Source organism: Linderina pennispora, assembly GCF_002104995.1.
Source record: "Linderina pennispora strain ATCC 12442 chromosome Unknown DL89scaffold_2, whole genome shotgun sequence".
Classification (NCBI taxonomy): Eukaryota; Fungi; Kickxellomycota; class Kickxellomycetes; order Kickxellales; family Kickxellaceae; genus Linderina; species Linderina pennispora.
In genome coordinates this window covers 1,096,087-1,120,405 of record NW_024468250.1, presented here as the reverse complement: position 1 = coordinate 1,120,405, position 24,319 = coordinate 1,096,087, and the positions used below count along the sequence as shown (strand labels likewise).

Genomic DNA, 24,319 nt, shown 5'->3' with positions numbered 1-24,319 from the left:
TTGTATGGCCAAACAAAACATGTCTTTGCCAGCCGTTTTGACAAGGCCGGTTTAACGGACATGCCCGCCGAAGCGCTCCGGCCGGCTATCCACTGTCGTAGGTTGTTCATGAATTCTTGTACTAGAGAATGAACAGGCATTCAAAAACCTCAATGCCGGTAAACAGAACAAACGACTCGACAACAGCCGGATCCACATTCGCCAGCTTCCGAAAGGCCGCCGGTAAGACTACAATCCTGGGTGAGCAGTCGCCACAGGGAGCAGTGTCTTGACATTTGAGCAGTGGCAATGCGCCTGGCATAGGACGCCTCGATTGTGGCAAGCCTGTGACCGGCTCATAGTCAAACAACATGACCGCCACAATCGCGTTGCGCACATAGCACTGTAACTCTGTCCGCTGCCCACCGAACCGCTTCGCCACCCACCTCATCTTCTTTCCTGCCAGCTGAAACCGGTAGCAAAACTTGTGGCGGTCCAGGACCATTGAGGTCAATGGCACGGGGTCAATTACGCCTCGAGCGTCACGGCAGTGCATGGGGAACTGGTTCGGATATGGTGTTGAGATCTCCCACAACGGGTTCTTGTCATAGGACGGCGGACGGCGGCGACGCCGTCGTGGGCAATGCATGGAGGAGCTCGTAGAGGGACTGAGAGAATATGAAGGTGAGAAGGGCCGCATGGTCGACGCGACGTTGGTGTCAGCAACTGAAGGCACGCCGCTGTAGCATCCAGATATGGATGGCGCCGGCGATCCACCCAAGCTGTCCTGCGAGACAATCGAGCCCCCATATGACACTGTGCGGCTCGGGAACAGGTGCGTGGCGGTAACCGCAGAGCTCTGCGACGATGCAGGCCATGAATTGCCTTTATTGTCCTCCGCCACATTGTGGAATGTCTCCAGCCACTGCTTGTTGGTGTGAGATATCTTGCGGTACGCAACGCTCAGATCATCGCAATCAAACACCTCGGTAACCTCGGGAAAATGTGTGTGCCGGCGCACTATGAAATGCTGTCCCCCGGAAACGTCTGCGTAGTTTTTATGAGAGCGGCTGGAAACAGGGCGCGCCAGGTGTGTGTATAGAGCGTGCGTTAGCTGACGCGCTGTCGACCGGCTCGTGCTGCTGGCAGCGTCATCTTGATCGTTTATGTAGAAATCGAACGACGTAGGTGGCTGTGACAGGAATGCTGGTCGTGTGCTGCTTGTATCTCTCACGTCGCACCGCATTGGCTCATCTACCAGTGTGCTTCCGCAGTTGCCACAGCTATGCGAGTCCTGTGTGTTTAAACTGACTCCAAGGCCGTCAACACTCAGACTCGTCAGCGTTCTGGACCGGCTGTGGCCTGGATTCTCCATCGTGTCCTGCGAGAATTCTGTGTGATGTGTAGATGTCGTATAGCGGTGGTTTGCGTGTCGCCGCAGTTTCCTTTCCTCTGCCCGCTGGTACAAATTGTAAAGCCCTCCTGGTCCTTCGCTGGCGTCCTCAATGAATTCACTCTTGTCGGAGACCGAGCTGAATGGCGAGTACTCAACGTCGCCTGGATGAATTAACATGCCGTGAATTGTGGCGGCCAGGCTGCTGCCTGGGTGTGCAGTGTAGACTGCCTGCATCATGAAACAGGTGTAGTATGAATATGCTGTATGGATCTTTGACGACAGAAACGATTGCGAGAGAAGAGAGTGCAGGTGAGATGGGAAGGTTCGTGACAGCAAGGATCGACTGAAGCTAGAATTTCAACCAGATTTCTGGGCAAAGGCACAACCAGGGTGTGGTGAGAAGATGAGAGATGCAGCAAGAGGTTGAGCGGGGAAAGAGGAAGAGAAAGGCAATTCCGCAAGGGTACCGAGAAAAAAAAAAGGAAATTATGATAATTCCTGGCGAGAATTCCTCGAGACCGGCTTGATATATACGCATGGACATATAGTGTGAATATGAGCAGCTTGCACCAGTGGTCGAGCGTCCGGTCGATGGACGTCCAAATTGATGGCGGCTTGACGGAGTATATTTGGTGCAGTCTAGGTGTGGTCTAGATAGGCTACGTCTCTCTTTTACGATGTGCACTGCAATTCTTGGCCGCAGCCAGCACAGCCGCTCTAGCATTTTGTCAGATGGTCTCGAACACGTCTAATACATACAACGAAATATCGACTAATTGCATCGACGATGCAGCATATTAAATGTCCCTCCCCCGGCATTCACCAGACCGTCGGACAAAGCAATATAGCGTGCACCACAGCCAGCAAAATGCATGAATCAGCACCCTGAGTGAATGCAGTAAACAGCTTCTCCGGCAGTCTGGGAAATTCAGAATATGCCAAGGATATATGAAGCATATTGTGCTGAGACATTTTTCGTACACATGTGGCAGGCTGGCGGGAGAGGAGCACCACATGCAGCCAGCGGTTAACAGGTTCAATATTTGGAAGCAACAAGAAAAAAATGGAAACCTTCTACTTGGCATGCTTTTGCGTCCACTCGCGTGCTACATGGTTGAGGAAATAACAGGTTAGTGGCCAGCTTGCTGGTGCTTGTGCCGTCCATGTGGCCACGCATTGCAAAAGAGTTATCCTTACCCGTTTGGATGGCAGCCTTCTCGTCCGACTTCCAGTGCTCGGCAACATCGTTGGCCAGGGGATCGTCGGGGTTCGGGGCTGACAGCAGAGCCTGAATAGACAGCAGGACGGTGCGGATTTGCAGAGCGGGCGACCACTTGTCTACAGAACGCATGGGAGCTGATAAATGTTTAGCCTGGTAGTCGCCTCTGCATTGCTGGCCAGGGCGTGAGCGTGCCTTGCTTACCTTTGAGAATGTCGAGGCAGATTCTGCCCAGCTTGTCAATGTTTGGGTGGTACATTTTCGTCAGAAAGCGCACCTTGGGCGGCGACATGGGGTACTCCTCAGGCAAGAACAGCTCCAGCCTGAAATGACCGCCTACCAGAGATTCCGAGTTAGCGACAGCTGTGCTGCTGGTTCGAGACACCTACGGGAAGAGACGCAATGCTTACCTTCATAGGGTGACGAATCGGGGCCATCCATGAGCACGCTGAAGTACCGAATGTTGCCCTCCTGAGGCTCGGCGCTGATTCCGGGGACAGGGTCCTTGGTCAGGCGCTCGACCTCCTTCATAATTCTCTTTGGCACCATCGACATTTTCAATGAGGGGAATCTGCAAGCTTCGAGCTACAAGAAATAAAATTAGCGAGGGAAATAGTAAAAGAGAATGCGAGGAAAAGAGTGACGCCGCATGGCCGTTTTTTGCCACTCTTTGCTTCACGCTCATTTCGCCGCACACCTAGTACTTCATACCCTTTTTCAATAATGGAGATTCGGCTGGATGACTTTTCGAGCTCGACCTTTGATGTGAAGCAATGGCTCAATGCGCAGTTCTCGTCGGCCAGCTCGGACCCGATATCTGCAGAGAACCGCACCGACACGCTGTCACAGAAACTGACAACACAGCTGCATTTCCTGGCCACGAATTCGCAGCAAAGCAACGACCGTATCAAGGCGCGGTTCCGGCACCAGGCGCCACAGATCGCTCGCGACATTGCGTCCCTCAGCAAGCTGGTGCAAGAGACGCAGGTAGCCATATCGGCGTTCTCGAAAACTATAGACGCACAGTCGCTATCGGCGAATGCTCTTGAACGAGTGGTCAATATCGAGACTGTGCGAGGGCAGTTGGAGAAGTCGGTGTCGGCAATGGAGTATTTCAGGGACTATGCCGACTTCCCAAGGAAGATCCAGAGGCTTGTTGACGAAGGAGACGTTGAGAAGGCATGGGAGCTTGTGGATCGAGCAAGGGCTATGAGCAAGTCGTTTGGCGAACAGCCGGGAGAGAATGCGGTGGATATTGGTGCCAGCGAGCAAAAGGTCAGAGACATGGCAGTCACGATGGTTGAGGCAGCGATCAAGGAGCAGGACGCCGACAAATTGGCAGGGCTGCGCGTGCTGCTGGACAAGCATGAGAGCGGGGATATTGTTCGCCCAGCGTATGTGCGGGTGACAACCGATCTGCTGACGGAGCGTCTGGCAGTGCTACTGGCAGATGCTGCTGACAGCAGCAGCATCGACGGTGCGCTGGACTATGTCTCTGAGGCAGTCGTACGTGAGCGTGGATTTATGGAGCTGGCTGGTATTGACGGCGTGGACCAGGTGCTGGAGGGGCTCCTGGTCAGCATGTGCGAGCTGCTACATCCGAGCATCCAGGCGATTTTGAAGGCTAGCGACGCGATGTTTGTGTTTGACATGTACGAAAGCATGGTGGGACTCTGGGCGCAGCTGGATCGGGCGATGAGCGACAAGACGCTGTGTGTGGGCGGGTCATCAGAGGAGGCCAGCGGGGACGGGGAGCAGGTGCCAGAGTCGCTGCGGCTGCTGCTGGAGCCATTCATTCCCTATTTGACCTCGTTTGTCGACAAGGAGCTCGATGGCGCGCGGACACAGTATCTGGAGCCGCTGCAGCAGATCGAGTTTGGGCGGATCGAGCCATACACCAAGCAGGCAGCTGAGACCATCAAGGCGCTGTTTGCCCACCTCAACAGCATAGTAGAGCGGGCGTTTATCCTGGTGCCAACCACCCGGCTTGATGCAGGCGTTGCCAGCATTGCGCAACTGGTGGCTGACGCTTCGAACGTTGTGTCAGACCGGCTCGCGGAAACAGCCCAGCGGTTCTCGATCCCGCGGCTCGCACTGGATTTCTACGATGATCTCAGTGCGGGCAACCCCGACGAGTTCGGGACGGCGATTTACGGGTCGTTGACAAGCGAGGACAAGTTGAATGCAGCGTCAGCGGTGGTTGGGCTGTCGGTTCTTGGCCGGCACATTAGCGAATCCACGGGGGCCCTGGGGAGCGCGATTGCCCGGCGCTGGTCAGAGCACCTTGGATGTGCGGGGGAGACAGCAATCCCAGTGGTTGAATGCCTCCGCGAATCCTGTCAAACGACCATGGAGCTTTCTGCGGTTCTAGAACCCGTGCGTGCTTTGGGGCTCACTGAGGGCCTCAGCCAATTGAGGGAGGCGCCGGGCGATCTGTCATGCAAACTTTCGGCGGCAGTAGTGTTTCTTCTCACGAGCGGGTTCAGGCCCGCGCTGCAGCGGCTGCCGGGTCTTCCGGTCTGGCACGCAGTGAAGCAGAGCCGGTCCAACATGAACATCGAGGTACCGACATTCAGCGTGTCGCCGACCGAGGAGGCCGTGGAGCTGGGCGAGAAAATGCACATTTTGCTGCCGGAGCTGGAGCAGCTGGAGGTCATGGACATGCAGCAGCCGGAGCAGCCGCCTGTGGAGTTGTACACGTTTGTGCTAGTGTCGCTCGACACCCCGTGCGATGCGTCGGCAGGCGGGCTGGCAATCCACGCAATGCTGGCGTTTGTGCTGCAGCTTGTGCTCAGGAACACTGTGCAGCGGGTGGGTGAGATCCGGCCACCGATCACAAGCGATGGCCGCCGACAGATTGAGGCCGACGTCGAGTACATCTCAAGCGTGGCCCGCTCGTTCACAGCCGAGTGCGGCGTGGAGTTCGACGAGCTCCAAAGCCAGCTGGCAGGCAATCCGGTGCCGGATGATTCCCCGGCCACCGGGCTAGCTGAAAGGTTGAGCGACCTATTGAGCATCTCGTGACGCAGGTTTGGTTGGGTATTTGGGTTATTGTAGTAGGACAAAGATAATAAACTAAGGGAAATTTTATACACACTGAAGGGCTGGGAGGGGTCATCAGTTATTGCTGAGCGTCGAGCGGCGACACTGCAGCAGGGGCACCGCCGCCCATGGCCATGCTGGCGACCACCGGAGTAGTGCTTGCTGATGGGATGAACGAGTCGAGCGGCGGCAGCGACGTCTCCCACGGCTGCTTAGCAGCACCGCCAGCGACACCCTGCTGCTGGCTCACAAACCCGGGCGTTGACGACCCGTAGAAGGCGCCAGACTGCGGCTGCTGCGTGTATCCAGAGACCGACGGCACGTTCGACGGCACCGAGGATATCGTCGACTGGGTCGACATGTGCGGCAGGCTGGGAGTGCTGCCCACGTACTTTGTGTCGTGGGGCTTCTCGGTCTGATACATGGGGATTGGCTCGCTGTGCAGCTGGTATGCGAACTGGCCGCCGCTCTCAGCCAAGGTGCTGGCATCCGAGCGGGCCGTCATCTGCGTCTGCAGGCTTGTGGTAGCAGCCATCTGCGCCAGCGTCGGCGACGGATTCGAGACGCCGGCGGCAGCAGCGGCAGCAGCTTGGGCAGCAGCAGCGATGGCATCAGAAGAGGCCGCCATCATGTTGGAGTCGATCTGGGTCGGGCTGACGGTCTGGTAGGGCCGCTGCTGGGGCACCATGTTCTGCAGGCCGAAGGGTGTGATTCCAAACGCATTCTGCGGCGGCGGCTGGTGCTGCTGGTGCTGGTGCTGGTGCTGGTGCTGCTGGGCCAATTGGTGCTGGTACGACGGGTGGCCAGCCAGTGACGATGGGTCGGACTGGAACGCATAGTCAGCCGAGCTTGAGAAGCTGCTAGTGACCGATGGCAGCATGTTGCTTGCGGATCTGAGCGCTGCGTGGGACGACAGCGCGTAGCGGTCAAAGGTGGTGGCCGAATACGACGGGGTGATCTTTGTGCTGTGTCCCGATGTGTTGCGCCGGTTGCTGCCGTCGGCGTAATGGCCGGGCGACCGCCCGCGAACAACAATGGGTGAGGATGCGGATGCAGCAATCAGCACCCGCGAGCCATCCTCGCACTCGCCAAACAGCTCGACCACCAGCACGTAGTACTGCTGGGCGGCCCGGCGCTTGCCATTGTTGGCTGTGGCCGTCTTGAACTGCAGGCGCTCGAAGCACGCCGTGTTGGAGTTGATGCCGATGGCTGTCGCGTGCATGCTGCCCGAGGCCCGCACCGGCTGCGCGTGCGGCGTTGTCTGCGGGCCCTTGTCGCGCTTGGGCGTGTGCTGCACCAGCTCGATCTTCTTGTCGCTGCCAGAAATCTGTGCTGAGATGCCAACCAGGAACCGCACAACTGTGCGCACAGACTGGTCACCGTCGACTACCAGGCACGGGCACTCGGGGTCGGTCACCGGCGCGGACATGCCAATGAGCGAGAACGTGCTGCTCACCTGGAAGTAGTTGCGGCGGTAGCACGTCCAGTCGTTGTCTGACAAAAAGAACCCGCGGTCAATCTGCGGGAAGATCCGCACCTTGTACTTGTTGCTCTGGTCCATGCTGTACAGGTCCTTGTACTGCACTGCCTCGACAAAGAACGGGTCCGAGTCCAGACGGCTGCCGTGCGTCACCGTGCGCCGCCGCTGGATCAACGGCAGCGAGCTGATCTTGTTGCTGGCGGCGCCCATGGTGCCGGCAACGCTGGCCGCTGCACCAACGCTTGGCAATGTCGATGACGAATCCGGTCCCTTGTACCACTCGACAAGGTTGATCCCGCTTGCATTAGCTCCCATGTCGCTGCTACTTGTGTAGATAACGGTGTTTAGCTGGATATTTTGGATTTTCTACGGTCACACCCGGCCCATGGAACCCCGGTTGTGGTCAAGCGTGATATTGCGGCCAATATGCCGTCTAATAAACCAGTGACCCGCGAAGGAAAAAAATCGCCGGTAGGCACGGGAATTCGATTTTCGCTGTCCCGTCCCGTTTTGCATTTTCTGTTTGTTTTTCTACTTACTTGGTCATGGTGGGGCGTGGGAGTGAGGGCTCGCGCCGAGCGGCCACATCCATGTACAGCTGATTGCTGGTGGTGGAGCTACATTGCATGAAACGAAATTATTCAGTGGACAGCCCGGCTGGCAAAAAGGAAAAAGTCAACGGCGAAGGGATTCGCTGTAATGTCCGCAATCTGGGTTTGGGGGTGGAGGGAGAGATGCCCACACAATACTAACCTCATGAACGGCACATGCAGCGCGTAGTTTTGGAATGCATCGAAGCCGGCTGCTGCGGTCTGCGGCGCCTGCTGGCCCGGCTGCTGCACCAGCTGCTGCTCGTTGTACACCGGCGACGTCTGCTGCCCAGCGTTGGCCAGCGGCTGCTGGCTGTACTGTGGCGGCATAGCGCCCGGCGGCACCGGCACGCTGGTTGTGCGCTGCGACGCAATCTTGGGCGACCATGCAGTGCTGGGTGTCTCTTCCATCATGATTTGGGCGCTTGGGAAGTTCGGATGTGCGATCGCGGGGGGGGGGATATGTTGTGGAACAGAAGATGGATTGTGATAATGCGGAGGGGCAGGTAAGCGTATTCCGGGTTATGTATGCGGAGGATAATACGATAGGGTAGGTGATAAGTTAAGCACCACGGTGAGCAGGGGCACTGGGATAAAATATATATGCTGCGATCTCAATGAAAAGGAGTCAAGGAGAACTAAATAGAACAGGGAATGGCGGGCGATGATGCTATAGCGAGGATAGCATAGAAGGCAGGAGGGAGCGAACCGACTGGATATATACGTTTTTCTCCCCTGCGTGCCCTCGGTCGAATCAACAAATAACGGGTCGCACAGATCCAGCTAGACGAGATGCACAGAGAGGACAGTGGGCATCGGGTTTAAAAAGCGACATACTAAAATGGTCGAAAATGCCGCCTGGGCAGAAAGTGCAGAAATAATCGTTGGGTAAAGAGGGCGAAAAATAAGGTGATGTCCTCTGCTTGCCCGCCCACACTGCGAAACATTACGCCTGGGTCTGTTTGCCGCCCGGGCCCCCAACCCCCCTGCGACGAACAAAAATAAATCTGGCTGCAGAAAATGTTTGGCCTCTGCGAGTGATCGGTTGGTGTTTATGCAGCGAAGCGGAGAAGGGCGATTGACGGACAAACGGAATCACTGGAAGGCCCTCTCTTCGGCAGATACACGCCAAATGCGTATTCGTTGTAGGGGAAGGCCCAGCAGATCTCTGTTTGCTTCGACCCAAAGGGTTGATTTGGCAACAAGCCCGTGTATAAGCCGACAAATGGCAGCCGGCAGTGGGACGCAGAATCTACCGCTCCTTCGCCTGAACTTCTTGCCTTCTGCAGTTTGCGGGTGAGACGGACTCCTGCTGTTGGACAAAAATAATCCACGATCGTGCCCAAACCAGGGAATAGTCCAAGGGGAGCTCGTATGCTCCATTTGGCGACCCCACGTTTTGGCTGGGTGGGCACTGCGATCTCCCTTTCATGCTCTGCGCAGTCCGCTGCACCCACAGCCCCAAAGATGACCTCAACTTAGGAGAGACGCAGGGTGTATAGTGAGTGCCATCGGGCGGATGCCGTCATAAGCTTACTGGCTTGCGATCTTGTGAGCGGACACAATATTACGTACTTGCCCCCCGCCCGCGATATCGCACGCAAGAAAAAGGGTTGTTTGCAAAACACCATCGATCTACAGTATATTTTTGCTCGTTCACTGGGATTCAAAATAAAAGTTCATGCGGCACATTTGTTTGAAATATTCTCTCAACCACTCCCTCTGCCTCTGCACTAACTGCGCGCTGGCAAGGTCAGCTGAGCAAGTAATTGCAATGCAAGCGAGATAAAAATAACCCCAGGGCTGAAATATTATGCACCGAAAGCAGGCGGGGCAATTTGGGGATGGCATATCGGTCCTGATATATTGCTCCTTCGACTCGGTGAGGCAAAAAGGGGGGATCCTTTCATATGCGCATACGTCTGCCGAGACGCCGCCAGCGAAAACCTGAGCAGCGCCATTTGGGGGAGGGAATGGCAGCGAGCGCCTCTGCAGAAGCACCGCTCGGAGAAGCGAGAAAAAGCAGCCAAGACATTTATTCTCCTCCCCACCAATCCATTCAAACATGGATTGACACCGACCCGATATGCATGCATGTGCGGCCACCTGTCCAATCGAACAGCTGCGCGGTATGATGGACTCTCGCCCACCGAACAAAGCGCTGCCGCATTATGCAGCTGTTTGTTCTCGGGGCAGCACGGATATGTTCATCTGCCGCGGAGCCAGGCCAGGTTTCCACCAGCCTTTACCCCGCATGCATTTGCACACCTGCCCCCGTCTGGCCACAAGCAAGTGCGCTGAGAACAAGAGGCGCAAGAGCAGGTCGCTCCATGCCTGATAACAGAAGCAGGCTGGAATGTCGACAAAAATAGATGCGAGGAAATCAGACCTGCTGTTTTCTGGTCCCGATATGCATTGCTGCATGTGGCTGGTAGAGATAATGCGCGCGATTCCCACGTCCCCTGAGCCACACCGCGCACAGGGCAGCTGGAATCACAGATAGGACCTGCCCGTGCCATGTGCATCCATTGTCAGACCGTGTGCTGGCAGCATTGCACGCCACGTATAACAAGCGCCCCATGTGCTTCGAGTCACGCACAGACTGGTCACAAAGGCGACTGGTCACAACGTCTCGGTCTTAATGGTGAAGCTGCACCCTTTGCGATACCCACCGCAACCACAGGGCGTATTGCCAGGTTGCAAATCCTGGATGCCACTGTTGTGGTCCGCACGTACAAAGTGACCAGCAGAAATGTGTTTCACGGAATGTGGAGCTAGTGTACAAAGAGCCCACTCTAACTTGTGCTCCTCTTGTATCCCAACCCCTCACCACATACCAGTTTTCTGTGTCTCTGTGCAACTAAAGTCTATCTCGTGGATATCTTGTGCATCTTGCCATGCCAAATATACATAGGTGACACATGCAGATTCGTACTTGACGATATCAAGCAAAACAGCGTTTAAACGACCGCTAATAATAGTGAACTGTGCCTCATGTACGGATATGATGAAGGAATAGGACGAATCTTGCAAACCAACCACTACTCTTGAATCACTGCGTGGGTACGGGTCTCGGGCTCGCTGATATCCAGTTCGCGGCGAAGCATGGCGCTGCCAAAGTCAAACAGCATGGTAATTTGTCCAAACTCATAAACCAGCGTTGCTGCATAGAAGAAATTGGCATTGCCACTGCCCTGCTCGATCCACAGGTGCCAAAATACTGGTGCAAGACCAATCCCGTACATCAGCAGGTTTCCAAACAGGAACGAGTACTGCAGGTATTTGAACAACTCCTCATACACCGGCAGCAGACCCAGGAACAGCGCCAAATCGCCCCACGACGGATATGCCTTCAATGCGCTGATCACGCCCACCAGCATGATGGCGCCAAACACGGGCTCGCGCCGGAACCGCCATGATACGGGCACCGCAAATGCAAGTGCTGTCAGCTGGAAAACGACAAAGAAGAAAGACCGAAACTCGTCGAAGATCTCGATGAAGAAGTACCAGAACAGGCCGACGTTCGGCTGCAAGTCGGCCACCCGCAGCGTGAAGTCAAAGGTCGCCAAAAAATACTGCTTGCCAAACGCCATGGTAAATGCCACGTGTAGGGCCAAAACCGCTACGGCGAACTTGGCCACAGTCTGCACAACTGCTGAGCGGAGCATTTGGCGCTTGCCCGCCATCAGCGCAATTGGCACGACCAGCATTGCCGGATACAGCGATAGATGTGCGGCCACTGCTGCCCAGCCTACCGAGGCATTGATTTTTCCGTGCATGCCCATATACAGCGCCAGCACAACTGCGAGATGGCTGAATACAATCGTCGATTTGACCACAGTTGTCCCGATCATCAGCGGGTTGAACAGATACAGCATTGCAACCACTGATGGCGGACACGCAAACGCCTGCTCGCCCGGGACACCGGCGCGCTGCGAGAACTGCGGGAGCGAGTGGCGTGCACCTGTGATTTTGGCCAGAACAAGAGCAACTGCAGCATCAGCCAGAATGAAGACCAAGTTCGTAACGATCTCTGGCAGGTAGTACGGGATTTTGAACAGCAGCAGCAGAAGCGGCGACTGGTGGAACACACCCCCATCGAACGGCGAGACCCCATGGCTGCTCAGATACAGTCCCTCGACCAGCCGCTTGTAGCTGGTGACTGGCGTCGACAGCTCGACGCGTCCAGCCAAATGCTGCTCGACAAATTGCGGGAACAGCAGCATGATAATTAACCGCAGCGCACTTCCTGCCAGCAGAACCTTGATCAGCTTGCCTTGCTCTCGGCGCGCTGCTAGCTCTATGTTCGGCTTCGTCTGTTCTGAAGCCCGAGGTGCACTCTGTTTTTCTTCGGTCATTGCGAAAAGGAATACTGTACAAATTCGAGGCGAAAAGCGAAAGATGCGTCAGAAGCAGGAAAATAGCTATGTTTGCGTTTCGGCTTTGTACATTCTTGGGATCACCATGAAATCATCCGATTACTCGTGGCCGCTATTCGCTTGATCCAGCACCAACTCCGCCATATACGGTGGACACGAGCGTCGAGATCAGCTCTAGTCACAACCGCAACGTGTCTGCCATACCATATGCATAGTTTGTATTTTTCACAGATACATCATTCTAGTCATCCCCAAAAAACAGGAGCATCGTCAGCCATGGCTGGTCGCTGCTGCCGTTAAATACGCTGATGTAAACGCGTAGTTCAAACAGGGGGCTAATCTCGCTCACCTTAACCCGCGTCGCACCGACTGCCTGCACCAGCCTTTCATACTAGAATTGCTCTGCTCGCGATGTGAGCTCGGCTGCTAGTCAGCATGGGTTGGCACGTCGATAAGAGCATCACGGCGAACCGGTCATTTGAACGTGTCGGATAGTTGTTGGTGCAATGGCGATCATGGGCATCTCCTACCTTGATGGCCTGCTCAGCACAGGCGCTACAGTGCTGGCTCGCTGCTGCACGCCTCTTGCGCGGGTTCTTTGTTGCGGTAGTGTTGCCAGAAGCATTGGCAGCAATAGCCGTAGAACGACAGAATCGCTCAGGAATATCGCCTGAATCACAGTGACTGGAAAACGAGTCTGAAGTTTAGAACTGCTGCGAGGTCGCGGTTCAAGAGCCGAGACGAATAGGCCCGCCTGTATTGCACCATAGCCCGCTTACACGACTCGTTTGTACAGCGGAGAAGGCCATGGCACTTCACAGTTGGGTTCTTCGATCTCTGGCAGGGCCGCAGGTTGGGAACATGCCGGAATGTCTGCTGCAGTGGCCTCAGTTGCATCCAATGGCATCTTCGCTGCTTCGCGTGCAGCCTTCTTGGCCAATTCTTCGCCCTTTTCTGCTACTTTCCTTGCCTCTGTTGCTGCCCTCTTTGCTGCGTTGATCTTGGTAACCTGCTCATGTGTTTTCGAAATAAACACCTGCTTGATTATTTCCTTGTCTAAGCGCACATGGCCTGGGATCCATGATGTCCGCAGAGGCAAGCATTGGGGGGAGACTTGCCAAGCTGCTCATTCTCGATAAGCTGGCATAGGCTAATGTATGTATGCAGATGCTGAAGTTGATTTACCTTGGCATCATAGTATCGGCTGTCTTTGGCGAATCTGTACTTGGCATCATAGGCATTAAGGACTGGTGCCAGCTTGTTGTAGATTACAAGCATCGGTGGGGTGAGCACACTGAGATCAGGGTGCCTAGAGGCAACTGTCTGGCGGAGCTTCTGTGCAGGTGTATAGATACACACTTGACATGCACTATTGAACTCAGCCTTAGACACATTGCCCATTGTACTGCGCAGTGTGTTTTTGCGGCTGCGAATATCAATCAATTTGGCCAGAATCCGCTGTAGGCAAGTGCCATAGTGCAACACAATGTTGTTCTTGTATGCTGTCATCAGCTCGGTATCCACGTATGTCGCTACCTGATTCATTTCACGTACACCATGTAGCTCGATATCGCCATTATGCAATAGATAATCATAAATATGGTATCTAACTACATCACCGAAATCTGCGCTCGACAGTTCTGGCCGGTCCTTCCGGTTGACGAAATCCTCGGCAGATATGGTCGCCTTTGCCTTCAGATTGTGATATATAAATAAATAAATTGAGCGAAAGAATCCCTTTTTCACAAATGTTCCAGGGTCAAAGGCATCATCATCAGCTAGTTGATGGAGTAATATCCATCGTGCAAGCATGTATGCATGCTCTTTGATGATATTGACACTATGTACAAATTGCTCTAGGCGGGGCAACATAGAATCACGGAAGCCAATACCACCAAGTGATGTCTTTATGACAGTAGTGCTGCGAGTAATATTCATTTGAGAAATTCAATAGGCAAAGTAAGAAGAGAAATGATGCTGTTCAGTTTTGCTGTATTGCGTATGCATAGCATTAAGAACTTTTTATTAAAAATGATCTGGCTTGCATGGTTCTTGGGGCCCTTAGCACTGATACAGTCTCTTGAATCAGTCTATACAGACTGGGTCCATTGTGGTCCAAATACTACCACTTATGCATATTCAAAAGACAAATTAATATATAAAATAAATCCACAAATATTGCATGACCGCTAGAAGAGTTATATGGCCTTATTCAATAGGTACTCATGAATTAATATCCAAAGAGTGTTGCGCAGCCGGTGATGACCACCATGATGACGCCATGGAAGTTATCAGGCCGACCGACAATGAGAGCAGCTCTTGCGCTGAACCAATGGAGATATCCAGTGGAGACCTGTGTGTTAGAATCTCAAGATCCGATTACTGTGAACTACATAGTTTTTCATCCTGATGCTTTTTTCATTCTTCTTCTTTTTGGCTGTGCCACCTGAACGATGGTATAAAACCTTTGCGCTCGTCTCTCCCAGCCTAATTCTCTTCAGCTTTTTCTTCATCAATATATATTCCTTGACTCTGTCACTTTCTATTGCTGATACGCTCACACCGCTCGCACATTTCTGGATTAAGATACCATCGCTTGACAGCTTGTTCAGAATCCGCGCTACACGGAAGTTACACACATACTCAAAAGGTATCTTTCGCTACTCATTTTATATTCTTTTTCTCTTGCCCTACATCACCCACCGTGTGCTCTAGACCTACAGCATCAGCATCGCCATTTATATATACGGTGTTAACAATCAAACTAGTACGTACCTGCATGTATGGAGGGAAGTATGTGAAAGAACAACTGAGGAGAAAAGATGGACTAGCAGGCACTTGGAGTCCTATTATGTGTGCAATTGCTCTTGGACATAATGGCACAAGGCGCTGTGGGTGACTTAATCCCAGCACACGGCATACAATGAGGCATATTTTCGAGATATACCTTAGCAGTACATAAAGTAAAACTATTAAGCTAGTCTTTTGGCCAGCTATTTGCTCATAGTCTGTTTGGCGGCCCTCACCAGGTGCTCAAGCTCGCCAGACTTTTCGCACATACTGCGGAAGATGCCGTCCTGCCTGTTGAGCAGGTTGGCCGGAGTGTCAAACTCGGCAACCTTGCCTTTGTCCAGTACCAGCACGCGGTCATAGTCGATGATGGTGCGCAGCCGGTGAGCAATGCAGAACAGGGTCGAGTTGGCAAACTCGGAGCCACGGATCGTGCGCTGGATACGGTCATCGGTATCGAAATCGACCGACGCCGTCGCCTCGTCCATGATGATCAGTCGCGACCGGCGCACCAGAGCGCGAGCCAGCGCCACCAGTTGACGCTGACCCAGCGACAGGTTCTGCCCGTTCTCCTTGATCTCGGCCTCCAGGCTATTGAAGATGCCCGACATGCGCTCCAGCGAGCTGTCGTTGGCATTGCCCTCAAACACGCTGGTCGCAGTGCTGGTCGCAGTGCTGGCGGTCTGGCTGCCGCGCTCGCGCACCAGATGCGCACGGCGCAGCGCATCCCACACAATCTCATCGGGGTACTCGCTGAACGGGTCAAGGTTGAAGCGAATAGTGCCGTTGAACAGCACTGGGTCCTGCGGGATGATAGTGACATTGCGGCGGAGATCCTCCAGGCCAATCTTCGAGATGTCGACCCCGTCGAGCACGATCCGGCCCTTGGCTGCCTCGATGAACCGCAGGAACGCCAGCGACAGCGTCGACTTGCCAGCGCCGGTGCGGCCAACCACACCGATCTTCTCGCCGTGCTTGATCGACATGTTCAGGCCATGCAGCACCGGGACATTGGGCACGTACTCGATGACCAGGTCCTCGATCTCAAGGTCACCGGTCCTGGGCCAGTTGCTCGCAGGCTTGTTCTCAGGCGTTGACTGAGCACTAGCCTCCTGCTCAACCTTCATGTACTGCGTGATGCGCTCGACCGCGTTCATGTTCAGCTCGTTCTGCGAGTAGTTGCGAATCACCCACAGCATACGATCTGAGAACATCAGCGCATACGACAGCGCAAATCCAGCCAGACCAGCGTCCATCCAGCGCAGGTTCATCAGAATAAACAGCGAGCATGCAAATGCGACCATGGCACCTGCCAGATCCACGCGCACACACAGCCACCGGTTCGCCGCCCACACCTGGTAGAACGGCTGGTTCTGAGCGTTAATCCGGTTAACTGCCTCCTTAATATAGTACTTCTTGAGGCCAAACGCACGGATGGAGGTGACTCCTAGAATCAACTCTCCAAACAGCGACAGCAGCGGTGACATGGTGTTGGATTCGATACGCTTCAGCTCGCGCGACGCGTTGAGGTAGTAGTATCCGATACCAGCATACGTAACCGAGATGCCGATGGCAACCAGCACAAAGGCAGGCGTCACATACGAGATGATGGCGAAGATGCTCAGCACACCCATGATGTCCAGCAGCCACCACACGAGGATATCCATGGTCCACTCGTCGACGGTCTGCATGTCGCGCGAGAACCGGTTGATGATACGGCCCAGCGGTGTCGAATCAAAGAAGCGCGGTGTTGCGTGCACTACAGCCTGCAGCAGCTCGGAGTGCAGCTTACGTGAGGCGCGGATCGCACCGCCAAAGACGTACATAATCTGCACTCCACGCCACACAATACCCACCACGCCGATGAGGAAGTAGATACCAAGCCAGTATTTCGCAGAGTGCTGTTGCACTGACTGCACAACCACTTCGTCAGCCGCCGGGAGGACAGCAAACACAGAGGACAAGCTGTTGACAATCGGACGGTTCATGTCAGGCAGAGCAACGGGAGACATGGCAAGCGATGCGTAGACAGAGGACGAGGGCTCCTTGGCCGACTGTACCCAGATCCGAACCCAGTAGTCCTGCAAAACCGTGAGCACCTGTGTGAAGGCCAGCAGTATAATCGAGAGAATCCAGTACCAGTGTCTGCCGCAGGCAGTAAAGAATGCGCGCCAGACTTCAGCCTTGACGGACCCGGCCTCGCGCTCCTCATCCTCAATCAGCGTACCCTCGAACGCCGACAGGTCAGCAGTGGGGTCCAGACCCTTGGCCACAGCCAGCTTGCGCAGTCGCTCAATGTTGTACTCGTCCTCCGACGTCGGATCGTTGACAGCCTTGGCACGCTCAGCACTGCCCTCATCCTCGATGTCCTCAACCTCCTTGCCCTTCGATCCTTCCTCAGCCTTTGTGTCGTCCTTGGTGTCGAGCTCAGCAAGAGTCGCCGAGAACTTGCCCATTGCCTGCAGCTCCTGCGGATTGCCCTTGAGCGTAATCTCGCCCTCGCGCATCACCGCGATGTACTGCGCATACGGAAGGCACATCGACACGTGGTGGGTGACGAGGACACGGGTGCGGCCGTGCATCAGCGACGTCTTGTTCAGCAGACACTCCATCAGGATGTGCTTGGCAGTGTGCGCATCGACAGCCGACAGACAGTCGTCAATAAGCAGGATCTTGCGGTCCGAGTACACCGCACGGGCCAGTGCAACACGCTGCTTCTGGCCTCCCGACAGCGTCACGCCGCGCTCGCCAATCTCGGTCTGGTCGCCAGCAGTCAGGATCCGCAGATCGGGCTTCAGTGCACAGACACGCAGCACCTCCTCGTACCGCTGTTGATCATACGGCTCGCCGAACAGGATGTTCTCGCGGATGGTGGCATTGCGCAGCCATGCCTCCTGTGCAACATAGGCAATATCGCGAATTGCCTCCTGTTCGCGCGACAGCTTGATGATGTCTCCATAGGGATCGCCAAGTCCAATAGCGCGGGCTGGGTTGATGGTCGGCAGCAGGATTGTTCCACGGACCAGCGACATCTCGCCAATGAGTGCTGACAGCAGCGACGATTTGCCACTGCCCGTTGGACCGGCAATGATTGACAGCCCAGCAACTGGGAAGTGAATATCGATGTCCTTGAGCATGAATGCAGTCTTATCAAGCTGATCCTGCTGGTTGTCCAACGAAGTATTTGAATGGGTTAAAATGTCTGATACCAGCGGTGTGTCCTCGTTGGCATTTGCCATATGAGTAGCATCATTGGCAGTATCACCCAAGTCGTCCTTTGTGTATGTGTCCCAGACTAGACTAGCCTTGCTGAATCCTAGTGCGTCACCGTCGTCGTCTACTCGATTGACTCGGTCTTCGAGGTCCTGGGCCTGGGGCATCGCAAGATAAGACTCTATGCGTCTCAGGGACACATAGCCGGATATAGCCCAACTCAAGTACTCTGGGAAATGCTCCACTGCCACATGCAAAAGCTGGAACACCGAGATAGCTGTGAACGCAACCTCAGCATTGAGAGTATTGCCAAATACACCGACATATGTCAGTAGTACTAGGACCAAAGTCAGCAGCGGTGCCAGGTTCGTAACGAGGTATGCGTAGGTCAAGCCGAGGAGCCACCGCCACATCGAATCCAGCTGGTCCTCGCGATGCTTGTCAATTATCTCGAGAAACCGGGACTCCCAGCCATAGAGCTTGACGGCTTTGATGCCTTGTAGAAGCTCCGTAATCGTCTCTACTCGCCTGTCACTCAGTCTCCAAGTCTCCTCTTCTAGTTCCGACAAGCAGTCGAAAATCTTCCTTGTCAGGAGGTAATACGGAATCACGATCGAGAATCCGATGAGCGACGACCATCCCAGCAACTGAAACAGATAGAACAGACCAATGATGGCCATCGTTGGCAGAACACATAGATCTTCCAAGGACCCAGTGACCCTGGCGACACGGTTGAGATCTGTGGTGAGCAGGTTCATTATTTTGCCGTTTGTCGCTTCCTGTGCCGACCCTAAGTCATCATCACTGCCATATTCGTCATTTCCATCGTCTTTGTCGGTGGTGCCTGCAGATGAGTCCCTTGCACGGCGGTTCAAGGTCTTGGTAGACAGCTCAGCAACCAAGAGACCCTTCATGCGGAAATCCAAATGGCTTCCAATCCAAACGACCTTTGTGGCAACCAGCGAATTCATGACTGTGAAGAACAGTAGTCCGAATGCATCCAGATATGCACTACGGATCGATTTTGCTGGAGTACCACCCACGGCAGTATTGCCAATAATCTCGATCGACTGCAAAATGCGCTGCAAGAAGAACGGGCCGGAGTAATGCAATACTGCGATGACCACAGAAAGCAGCAGCTGAGCGAGCAGCTGAGGGGCAAACGTCAGCATTAAGGTCGTTAGTAGAGACCGATCTGGCTTGCGGTGCCTTGCATAGCGGTACCAGTTTGGAACCGTCATGTCACTCATATCCAGTCTGTAGAGATCCACATAGTCGAGCTGACGACGAGACCCACTGTGGAATATGTCGCTGACCCACGAAAACGTGAGTGTATCGAACCACGAACCACTGTACTCGGGTGTATCGACCAGGGAAGGAGTGCCGTTCTTTCCGCGTGCTTGTGCTAACGGGGTTTCGACAAAGTCTCCGTTCGACTCAGCATCCACACATTCCTCGGCCTCATCGGTGCAGGGTTGGTGTGGGCGGAGGAAAATTGCACGGTGCTGCGCGGCTCCATGGAGGAAAAGCAAGGTGGTATTGCCGGCTGTAATCAAGAGCAGGTAGCGTGAGCGCTGCGAAGCACCAAACCAGAACGGAGTGTCACTGTTCTCGGGTGTGAAGAACGAGAAGTAGACCTCAAGCAAATCCAGGGCAAGTAGAATACCAATAGCCCCGGTCAAAAATGGTGGAAACAGCCCTCTGTACGAGATGCGATCGGCAGCGCGCATGAAAGTGGTATAATAGAATACCGATGCTACTGCGATTGCTAGCATGGCTAGTACAAGGCTGGTGGAAAATAGCCTCTCGGGTGTTGCTTTGGCAGAAAACTGCCATCCGAGCGAGAGTCCGGCCAAAAGAATCGACAGCAGGGTACTGGCCGCACCGACCGCGACACGGTTGTCAATCAGACGGGTGTTACCCGGTGGGCAGCGAACTGGCTTCGAATCCTCAGCTATGGCCAAGCTTTTGGACAATAGTTTGACAGCAGCTAGAACCGATCCAGCTGCTGTGATCAGCAGAGTGATCGAAGGAAGCAAGACTCCAAACCGGAAGCAGTCGCTGCGCAAGGACCATGACCAGCTTTTGCCATTGCACAGTTCATCGTGGTCGTGTGCAACAGTTGATGCAAGGGATGCGAGCTGTCCCAGAGAAATTGCAGCGAGCGTTGCAGCGGCGAGGGCTAACGGTTTTCTGCCAAGTGGGGCACTGAAAGGGGCCATACGTCGAGAGCTATATATCCTAAAGATGTTAAAATTGGGTTATAATTAGGCTGTATTGCTAGTTGGAAATATTAGCTACCCTAGAGCTTGCTGCCAACCAAGCTTTGTTAAGTAGTCGAGGTAAGAAAAATTCGCTGTAGAAAAGGATGCAAAGGAAAGAAAAATACAAACCCGCTAGCGGCACTTAGATATAGCAGTAACCTTGAGGACGGAGAAACAGATGGCTAGGTTTCCTGAACATCTCTCACCTCGGGATTCTTGGTGGCGCTGGCCGCAGCGGCCAGCACAATAAAAGGCAAAGCATTCCTGATATTAGCATGCTAGATTAGCACAACCCTGTTCACGGAGATAACCTCGGGCGAGTTTCTGCTAGAACTGACGAATCGTTGTTCAGGTCGGAATTTCTGCTTGCGATGTGCTCCCCAAAATTCCTAGGAAACTTCTTCCAGACAGTTGCGGCGGGCTCCTCACGTACGTTGCTAGTTGATGGAGCCTATTTATAAGTGTAGAGCTTCAAGTGTCAGTGTTATCGCCTGTGTCTCCGTCGGTTTGCCTGATTGGAGATCAGCAGTGCACGGCAGTGGCGACCATACCAGGGACTACGACGTTTTCAGGCGAACCATATGTCTCCTTGTGCGTGTTTCAACCTTCACTAGATGTGCTTGATTTGACAAGTGCTAGCATGGCTTAGCATTCACCCATCCTGCATTCACTGTGTATAGACCTCTACCGAGCCAGCTAATTAATGGTCATAGAATAATATTTCTTTGCAGTGGCCAGAATATTTAGCAGGTGCCAATAATGGTGGTTTCCATTTTAAACAGAGGAGCAGTGTCACTTGCTGATAACTGTAACTCTTGCGGAATGCAGCAGCTATACCTGTTTTTAGTAGTGATATCTACATGGGGTACCTAGAGCGATCACTGAGCCTTATAGACCCCGAATTAACCGCCTTTGTTACTCAGGTTTCACGATTCATCAAAGGGCAGAGTAGCTGCTGTCTGTCGAGCCTGTAGAGCTCTGCTAACTTATAGTGATTCTCCGTTTTGTCTAAACGCTAGATTTTGCAACAAGTTGCCCTTGCACAGTATGCCTGAACCCTTGGCCCGTCGTCCATATAGTGGATTAAACAGGTGTCAGAACAGCTTGTATAGTTTCTATGCTGGATACTGTGCGTGCCCTTTGCAACAGATGCTTAGAGCTGACTGATATCCATTTATATGTTCATTCAGGTCCACGACAGGAAATTCGTAGCGCTTCATAGATTCGGATACCCGCTTCTTGTAGCACCTTATTTCACACAGCCTACCACATTGGATGGCTGCGTGCAGGGCTGACTGTGCTGCTGGGTGAGCACTTCTCTGCCTATTGAGTCTCCTCCTAGCGCGGTACAGGGTATAGTGCTCAATGTCTGCAAAAAAAACATGTTGCATCGCTCGTTGGTAGTATCTGCCATGGCCAGTGTCAGGCGTTGCTGAAACAGCCGTTCAGAATTGACATCGAGCCTGCGCTTCATCAGAATCTACGCTAATGATAAACTTGTGTTCCGAGGGCTACTGGCAGTGGATAGCAGGAGAGAGTTGTATGCTGACGCTAAAGGAGTATACGGCTTGTCTGCCATGCATAGTTCTACTAGTTTACATAGGAAGGTTGCAACACGATTATTGTGTCGATATTTGCCGATGACGAGAATTCGCAGTCCCAACCCGGAACCAAAATGATCTCAGCTCACTTGCAGTTGCCAGTTTCAAAATCATAAAAAAAATATGCAGAAAGGCAGCAGTTAAAAAAACACTCATTTACACGCTCATTCCTTGTCTTCCATGACTTACAGCAAGCTCAGTGTAGGCGTCGAGCCCTCCTCGACGGTATTTGATGTTGACCGGTTCATCACGGACTCTGCTGCTGCCGATAATGTTGATTTCGGCGTGGTGCCGATCCTGCACCACGATGCTGACACCGCCGCCCGTCCGTATTTCATGCCTCACGACCTCGTAATTAATACGTCACAGAACGCATATCGGCTGATCGGCAAGACCCAGTTGCCGACTAGTGGTACTTTTGAGCGTGAGCTGGCCTATGCAGCGTATACTGGGCTCAGTAGTGTGCTTTTGCCGGAAATTTCCGAGAGCGATGTTGAGGATTATGCACGGATGCTGCTGGCACAGCTAGGAAGCCACAGCAATGTGCTGGTGCGTGTTCGGGCGGAGGCTGATGGCGCGTGGACGCTATGGAATCGGGTGAGGATGCTCTGCAATCACGATCCGCGGCTGCAGGTTGCGCTGGAGCTTTCTTCTGGGCCACTCGATATGAGGCAGTGGATCGCGGAGCCAGTGCAGTTGGTGATGCTGCCAACGTGCATGTTTATTGGCAACAAGACTGGGTACCCGGTGCTCCGCAAAGAGCACCAGGACGCGGTGAAGCGGTGGATGCAGCTCAATGTGGCCTTTGTAGTATCACATGTGGGATCGGCAGAGATCAGCCGGGAGGTTTTCTACCGCTCAACCAGCGACTTTGCGACGTATGTGCGGCATCTATGGGGCACCTTGGAGACACAGGACGAGTATGCAATGGCATCTGATGCCTATCACGACGTGCTGCAGGCGCCATTGCAGCCGCTCATGGACCACTTGGAGTCTGTCACGTACGAGGTGTTTGAGCAAGACACGCCAAAGTATGCGCAGTACGAGGAGGCTGTATACCAGGCACTGGTCGACAGACAGCAGTGGGGCCGTGAGATCGTGGTTGCGGTGGTGGGCGCAGGCCGCGGACCCCTGGTGACCCGTGCATTGGCTGCTGCCAAGCGCAGCTCGGTCGCTGTAAAGGTGTTTGCGGTGGAAAAGAACCCAAGCGCACTCACGGAGCTACAGCGCAAGAATGCAAAGGTGTGGGGAAACGCGGTTACTGTGGTATTCGGCGATATGCGGACACAGGCAACAGGTGTGGCGGCGGATATCCTTGTCAGCGAGCTCCTGGGATCGTTTGGCGACAACGAGCTGTCGCCTGAATGCCTGGACGGTGCGCAGCGGCTGCTGGCAGAGGATGGCATTTCGATCCCCGCCCAGTACACAGCGTTTGTCGCCCCTCTGTCGTCATGCACACTATACAACAAGGCGAAGGCGTATGAGGACACGCAGATGGAGACGCCATTTGTTGTAAACTTCAACGCCGCCAGTGTCTTGGCAGCGCCCAAAATGGCATGGTCCTTTGGGCATCCGGTGGGCGAGATCAGCGCGTCTAACAAGCACAATGACCGGAAATGCCAAGCCAAGTTCTGCATATCACAGGACTCGGTGATACACGGGCTGGCAGGGTACTTTGAGGCGACACTGTACGGAAATGTGTCGCTGAGCATTCGTCCAGCTACACACACGCCCGGGATGCACTCGTGGTTCCCTATGTACTTCCCCATCAAGGTAAGAGAATATGCCGAGTCACAAGTGGACGCCACCAATGTGTGGATTGCCTGGTGTGGGGAAACATGCAAGGCGCTGGTAGCTTGGCCCCGATTGTCTAATGTCATTTTGCTCCGTCTTTGTAGAAGCCGGTGCAGATCAGAGCTGGCGAATGCGTGTCGGTCAGCATGTGGAGACGGTCGGGAAACTCCAGAGTGTGGTACGAGTGGGCGGTGGTGGCTGATGGCATGTCGTCTGGAATCCACAACATCAATGGACATGAATATTGGATTGGCCAGTAATGCCAGGCTGCCAAGGCTCGCAAAGGAACATCTTTCGAAAGCTCTGTGCATGCTCACAATATGCTGTGCCTATTAATAGCGGAGGACCCCTCTTCCTCCCCCATGTACCTTTGGGCGCCGTCCCCGCAAAATGATGCGCCAGAGGATGGAGGCAAAGAATCAGCGCAGGCACAGAGAAAAGGAAAATCAAGCTTGCTCTTCTCTAAAAATATTTCCCTTAGCACCTGTGCAAGACAATTTTTCACTCCACTCTTCTCAGTGCTATAAAACACATTTCCCTCTAAAGCTTCTGAAAGCCTAGTGGCTTGTCGT

General features: G+C 53.9%; 8 protein-coding genes across 8 annotated transcripts; 2 read left to right on the top strand and 6 right to left on the bottom strand.

Annotated features, from left to right (window-relative positions):
* Positions 1-105: 105 nt before the first annotated feature.
* Positions 106-455, bottom strand: DL89DRAFT_265261 (uncharacterized protein). Its single transcript, XM_040886585.1, has one exon. The coding sequence runs from the start codon at positions 428-430 to the stop codon at positions 122-124; it is 309 nt and encodes a 102-aa protein (XP_040746463.1). The 5' UTR covers positions 431-455; the 3' UTR covers positions 106-121.
* Positions 448-886, bottom strand: DL89DRAFT_265260 (uncharacterized protein). Its single transcript, XM_040886584.1, has one exon. It carries the CDS (start codon positions 855-857, stop codon positions 699-701), a length of 159 nt encoding a protein of 52 aa, XP_040746462.1. The 5' UTR covers positions 858-886; the 3' UTR covers positions 448-698.
* A 1,156-nt stretch (positions 887-2,042) lies between these two features.
* On the bottom strand, positions 2,043-3,234 carry DL89DRAFT_265258 (ubiquitin-conjugating enzyme). Its single transcript, XM_040886583.1, has 4 exons — positions 3,005-3,234; positions 2,799-2,930; positions 2,573-2,713; positions 2,043-2,481 (listed from the first exon to the last, which is right to left on the bottom strand). Exons 1-4 carry the CDS (start codon positions 3,147-3,149, stop codon positions 2,450-2,452), a joined length of 450 nt encoding a protein of 149 aa, XP_040746461.1. The 5' UTR covers positions 3,150-3,234; the 3' UTR covers positions 2,043-2,449.
* Positions 3,113-5,680, top strand: DL89DRAFT_265257 (uncharacterized protein). The gene has a single exon (XM_040886582.1). It carries the CDS (start codon positions 3,318-3,320, stop codon positions 5,616-5,618), a length of 2,301 nt encoding a protein of 766 aa, XP_040746460.1. The 5' UTR covers positions 3,113-3,317; the 3' UTR covers positions 5,619-5,680.
* DL89DRAFT_88370 (p53-like transcription factor) lies at positions 5,650-8,304 on the bottom strand. Its single transcript, XM_040892206.1, has 3 exons — positions 7,870-8,304; positions 7,656-7,733; positions 5,650-7,438 (listed from the first exon to the last, which is right to left on the bottom strand). Exons 1-3 carry the CDS (start codon positions 8,118-8,120, stop codon positions 5,716-5,718), a joined length of 2,052 nt encoding a protein of 683 aa, XP_040746459.1. The 5' UTR covers positions 8,121-8,304; the 3' UTR covers positions 5,650-5,715.
* A 2,325-nt stretch (positions 8,305-10,629) lies between these two features.
* Positions 10,630-12,109, bottom strand: DL89DRAFT_265255 (PIG-U-domain-containing protein). The gene has a single exon (XM_040886581.1). It carries the CDS (start codon positions 12,062-12,064, stop codon positions 10,748-10,750), a length of 1,317 nt encoding a protein of 438 aa, XP_040746458.1. The 5' UTR covers positions 12,065-12,109; the 3' UTR covers positions 10,630-10,747.
* Positions 12,110-15,078: 2,969 nt separating this feature from the next.
* On the bottom strand, positions 15,079-19,818 carry DL89DRAFT_244006 (uncharacterized protein; the record flags this gene model as incomplete). The annotated part of the gene is made up of 3 exons (XM_040885048.1): positions 15,079-17,103; positions 17,251-18,030; positions 18,085-19,818. 3 exons carry the CDS (start codon positions 19,816-19,818, stop codon positions 15,079-15,081), a joined length of 4,539 nt encoding a protein of 1,512 aa, XP_040746457.1.
* Positions 19,819-22,289: 2,471 nt separating this feature from the next.
* On the top strand, positions 22,290-24,007 carry DL89DRAFT_220506 (Skb1 methyltransferase; the record flags this gene model as incomplete). Its single annotated transcript, XM_040884459.1, has 2 exons — positions 22,290-23,726; positions 23,852-24,007. The coding sequence occupies 2 exons, from the start codon at positions 22,290-22,292 to the stop codon at positions 24,005-24,007; spliced, it is 1,593 nt and encodes a 530-aa protein (XP_040746456.1).
* Positions 24,008-24,319: the final 312 nt, after the last annotated feature.

Excerpts from the sequence above, each read along its gene's own strand:
- DL89DRAFT_88370 (XM_040892206.1), bottom strand. The coding sequence starts at position 8,120 with ATGATGGAAGAGACACCCAGCACTGCATGGTCGCCCAAGATTGCGTCG. Across the intron at positions 7,734-7,869 it reads CTGCATGTGCCGTTCATGAG|CTCCACCACCAGCAATCAGC; the intron begins GTTAGTATTGTG and ends CATGCAATGTAG. Across the intron at positions 7,439-7,655 it reads CCACGCCCCACCATGACCAA|CAGCGACATGGGAGCTAATG; the intron begins GTAAGTAGAAAA and ends CTACACAAGTAG.
- DL89DRAFT_265258 (XM_040886583.1), bottom strand. The coding sequence starts at position 3,149 with ATGTCGATGGTGCCAAAGAGAATTATGAAGGAGGTCGAGCGCCTGACC. Across the intron at positions 2,931-3,004 it reads CGATTCGTCACCCTATGAAG|GCGGTCATTTCAGGCTGGAG; the intron begins GTAAGCATTGCG and ends AATCTCTGGTAG. Across the intron at positions 2,714-2,798 it reads CTGCCTCGACATTCTCAAAG|ACAAGTGGTCGCCCGCTCTG; the intron begins GTAAGCAAGGCA and ends TGCGTTCTGTAG.
- DL89DRAFT_265255 (XM_040886581.1), bottom strand. The coding sequence starts at position 12,064 with ATGACCGAAGAAAAACAGAGTGCACCTCGGGCTTCAGAACAGACGAAG.
- DL89DRAFT_265260 (XM_040886584.1), bottom strand. The coding sequence starts at position 857 with ATGGCCTGCATCGTCGCAGAGCTCTGCGGTTACCGCCACGCACCTGTT.
- DL89DRAFT_265257 (XM_040886582.1), top strand. The coding sequence starts at position 3,318 with ATGGAGATTCGGCTGGATGACTTTTCGAGCTCGACCTTTGATGTGAAG.
- DL89DRAFT_265261 (XM_040886585.1), bottom strand. The coding sequence starts at position 430 with ATGAGGTGGGTGGCGAAGCGGTTCGGTGGGCAGCGGACAGAGTTACAG.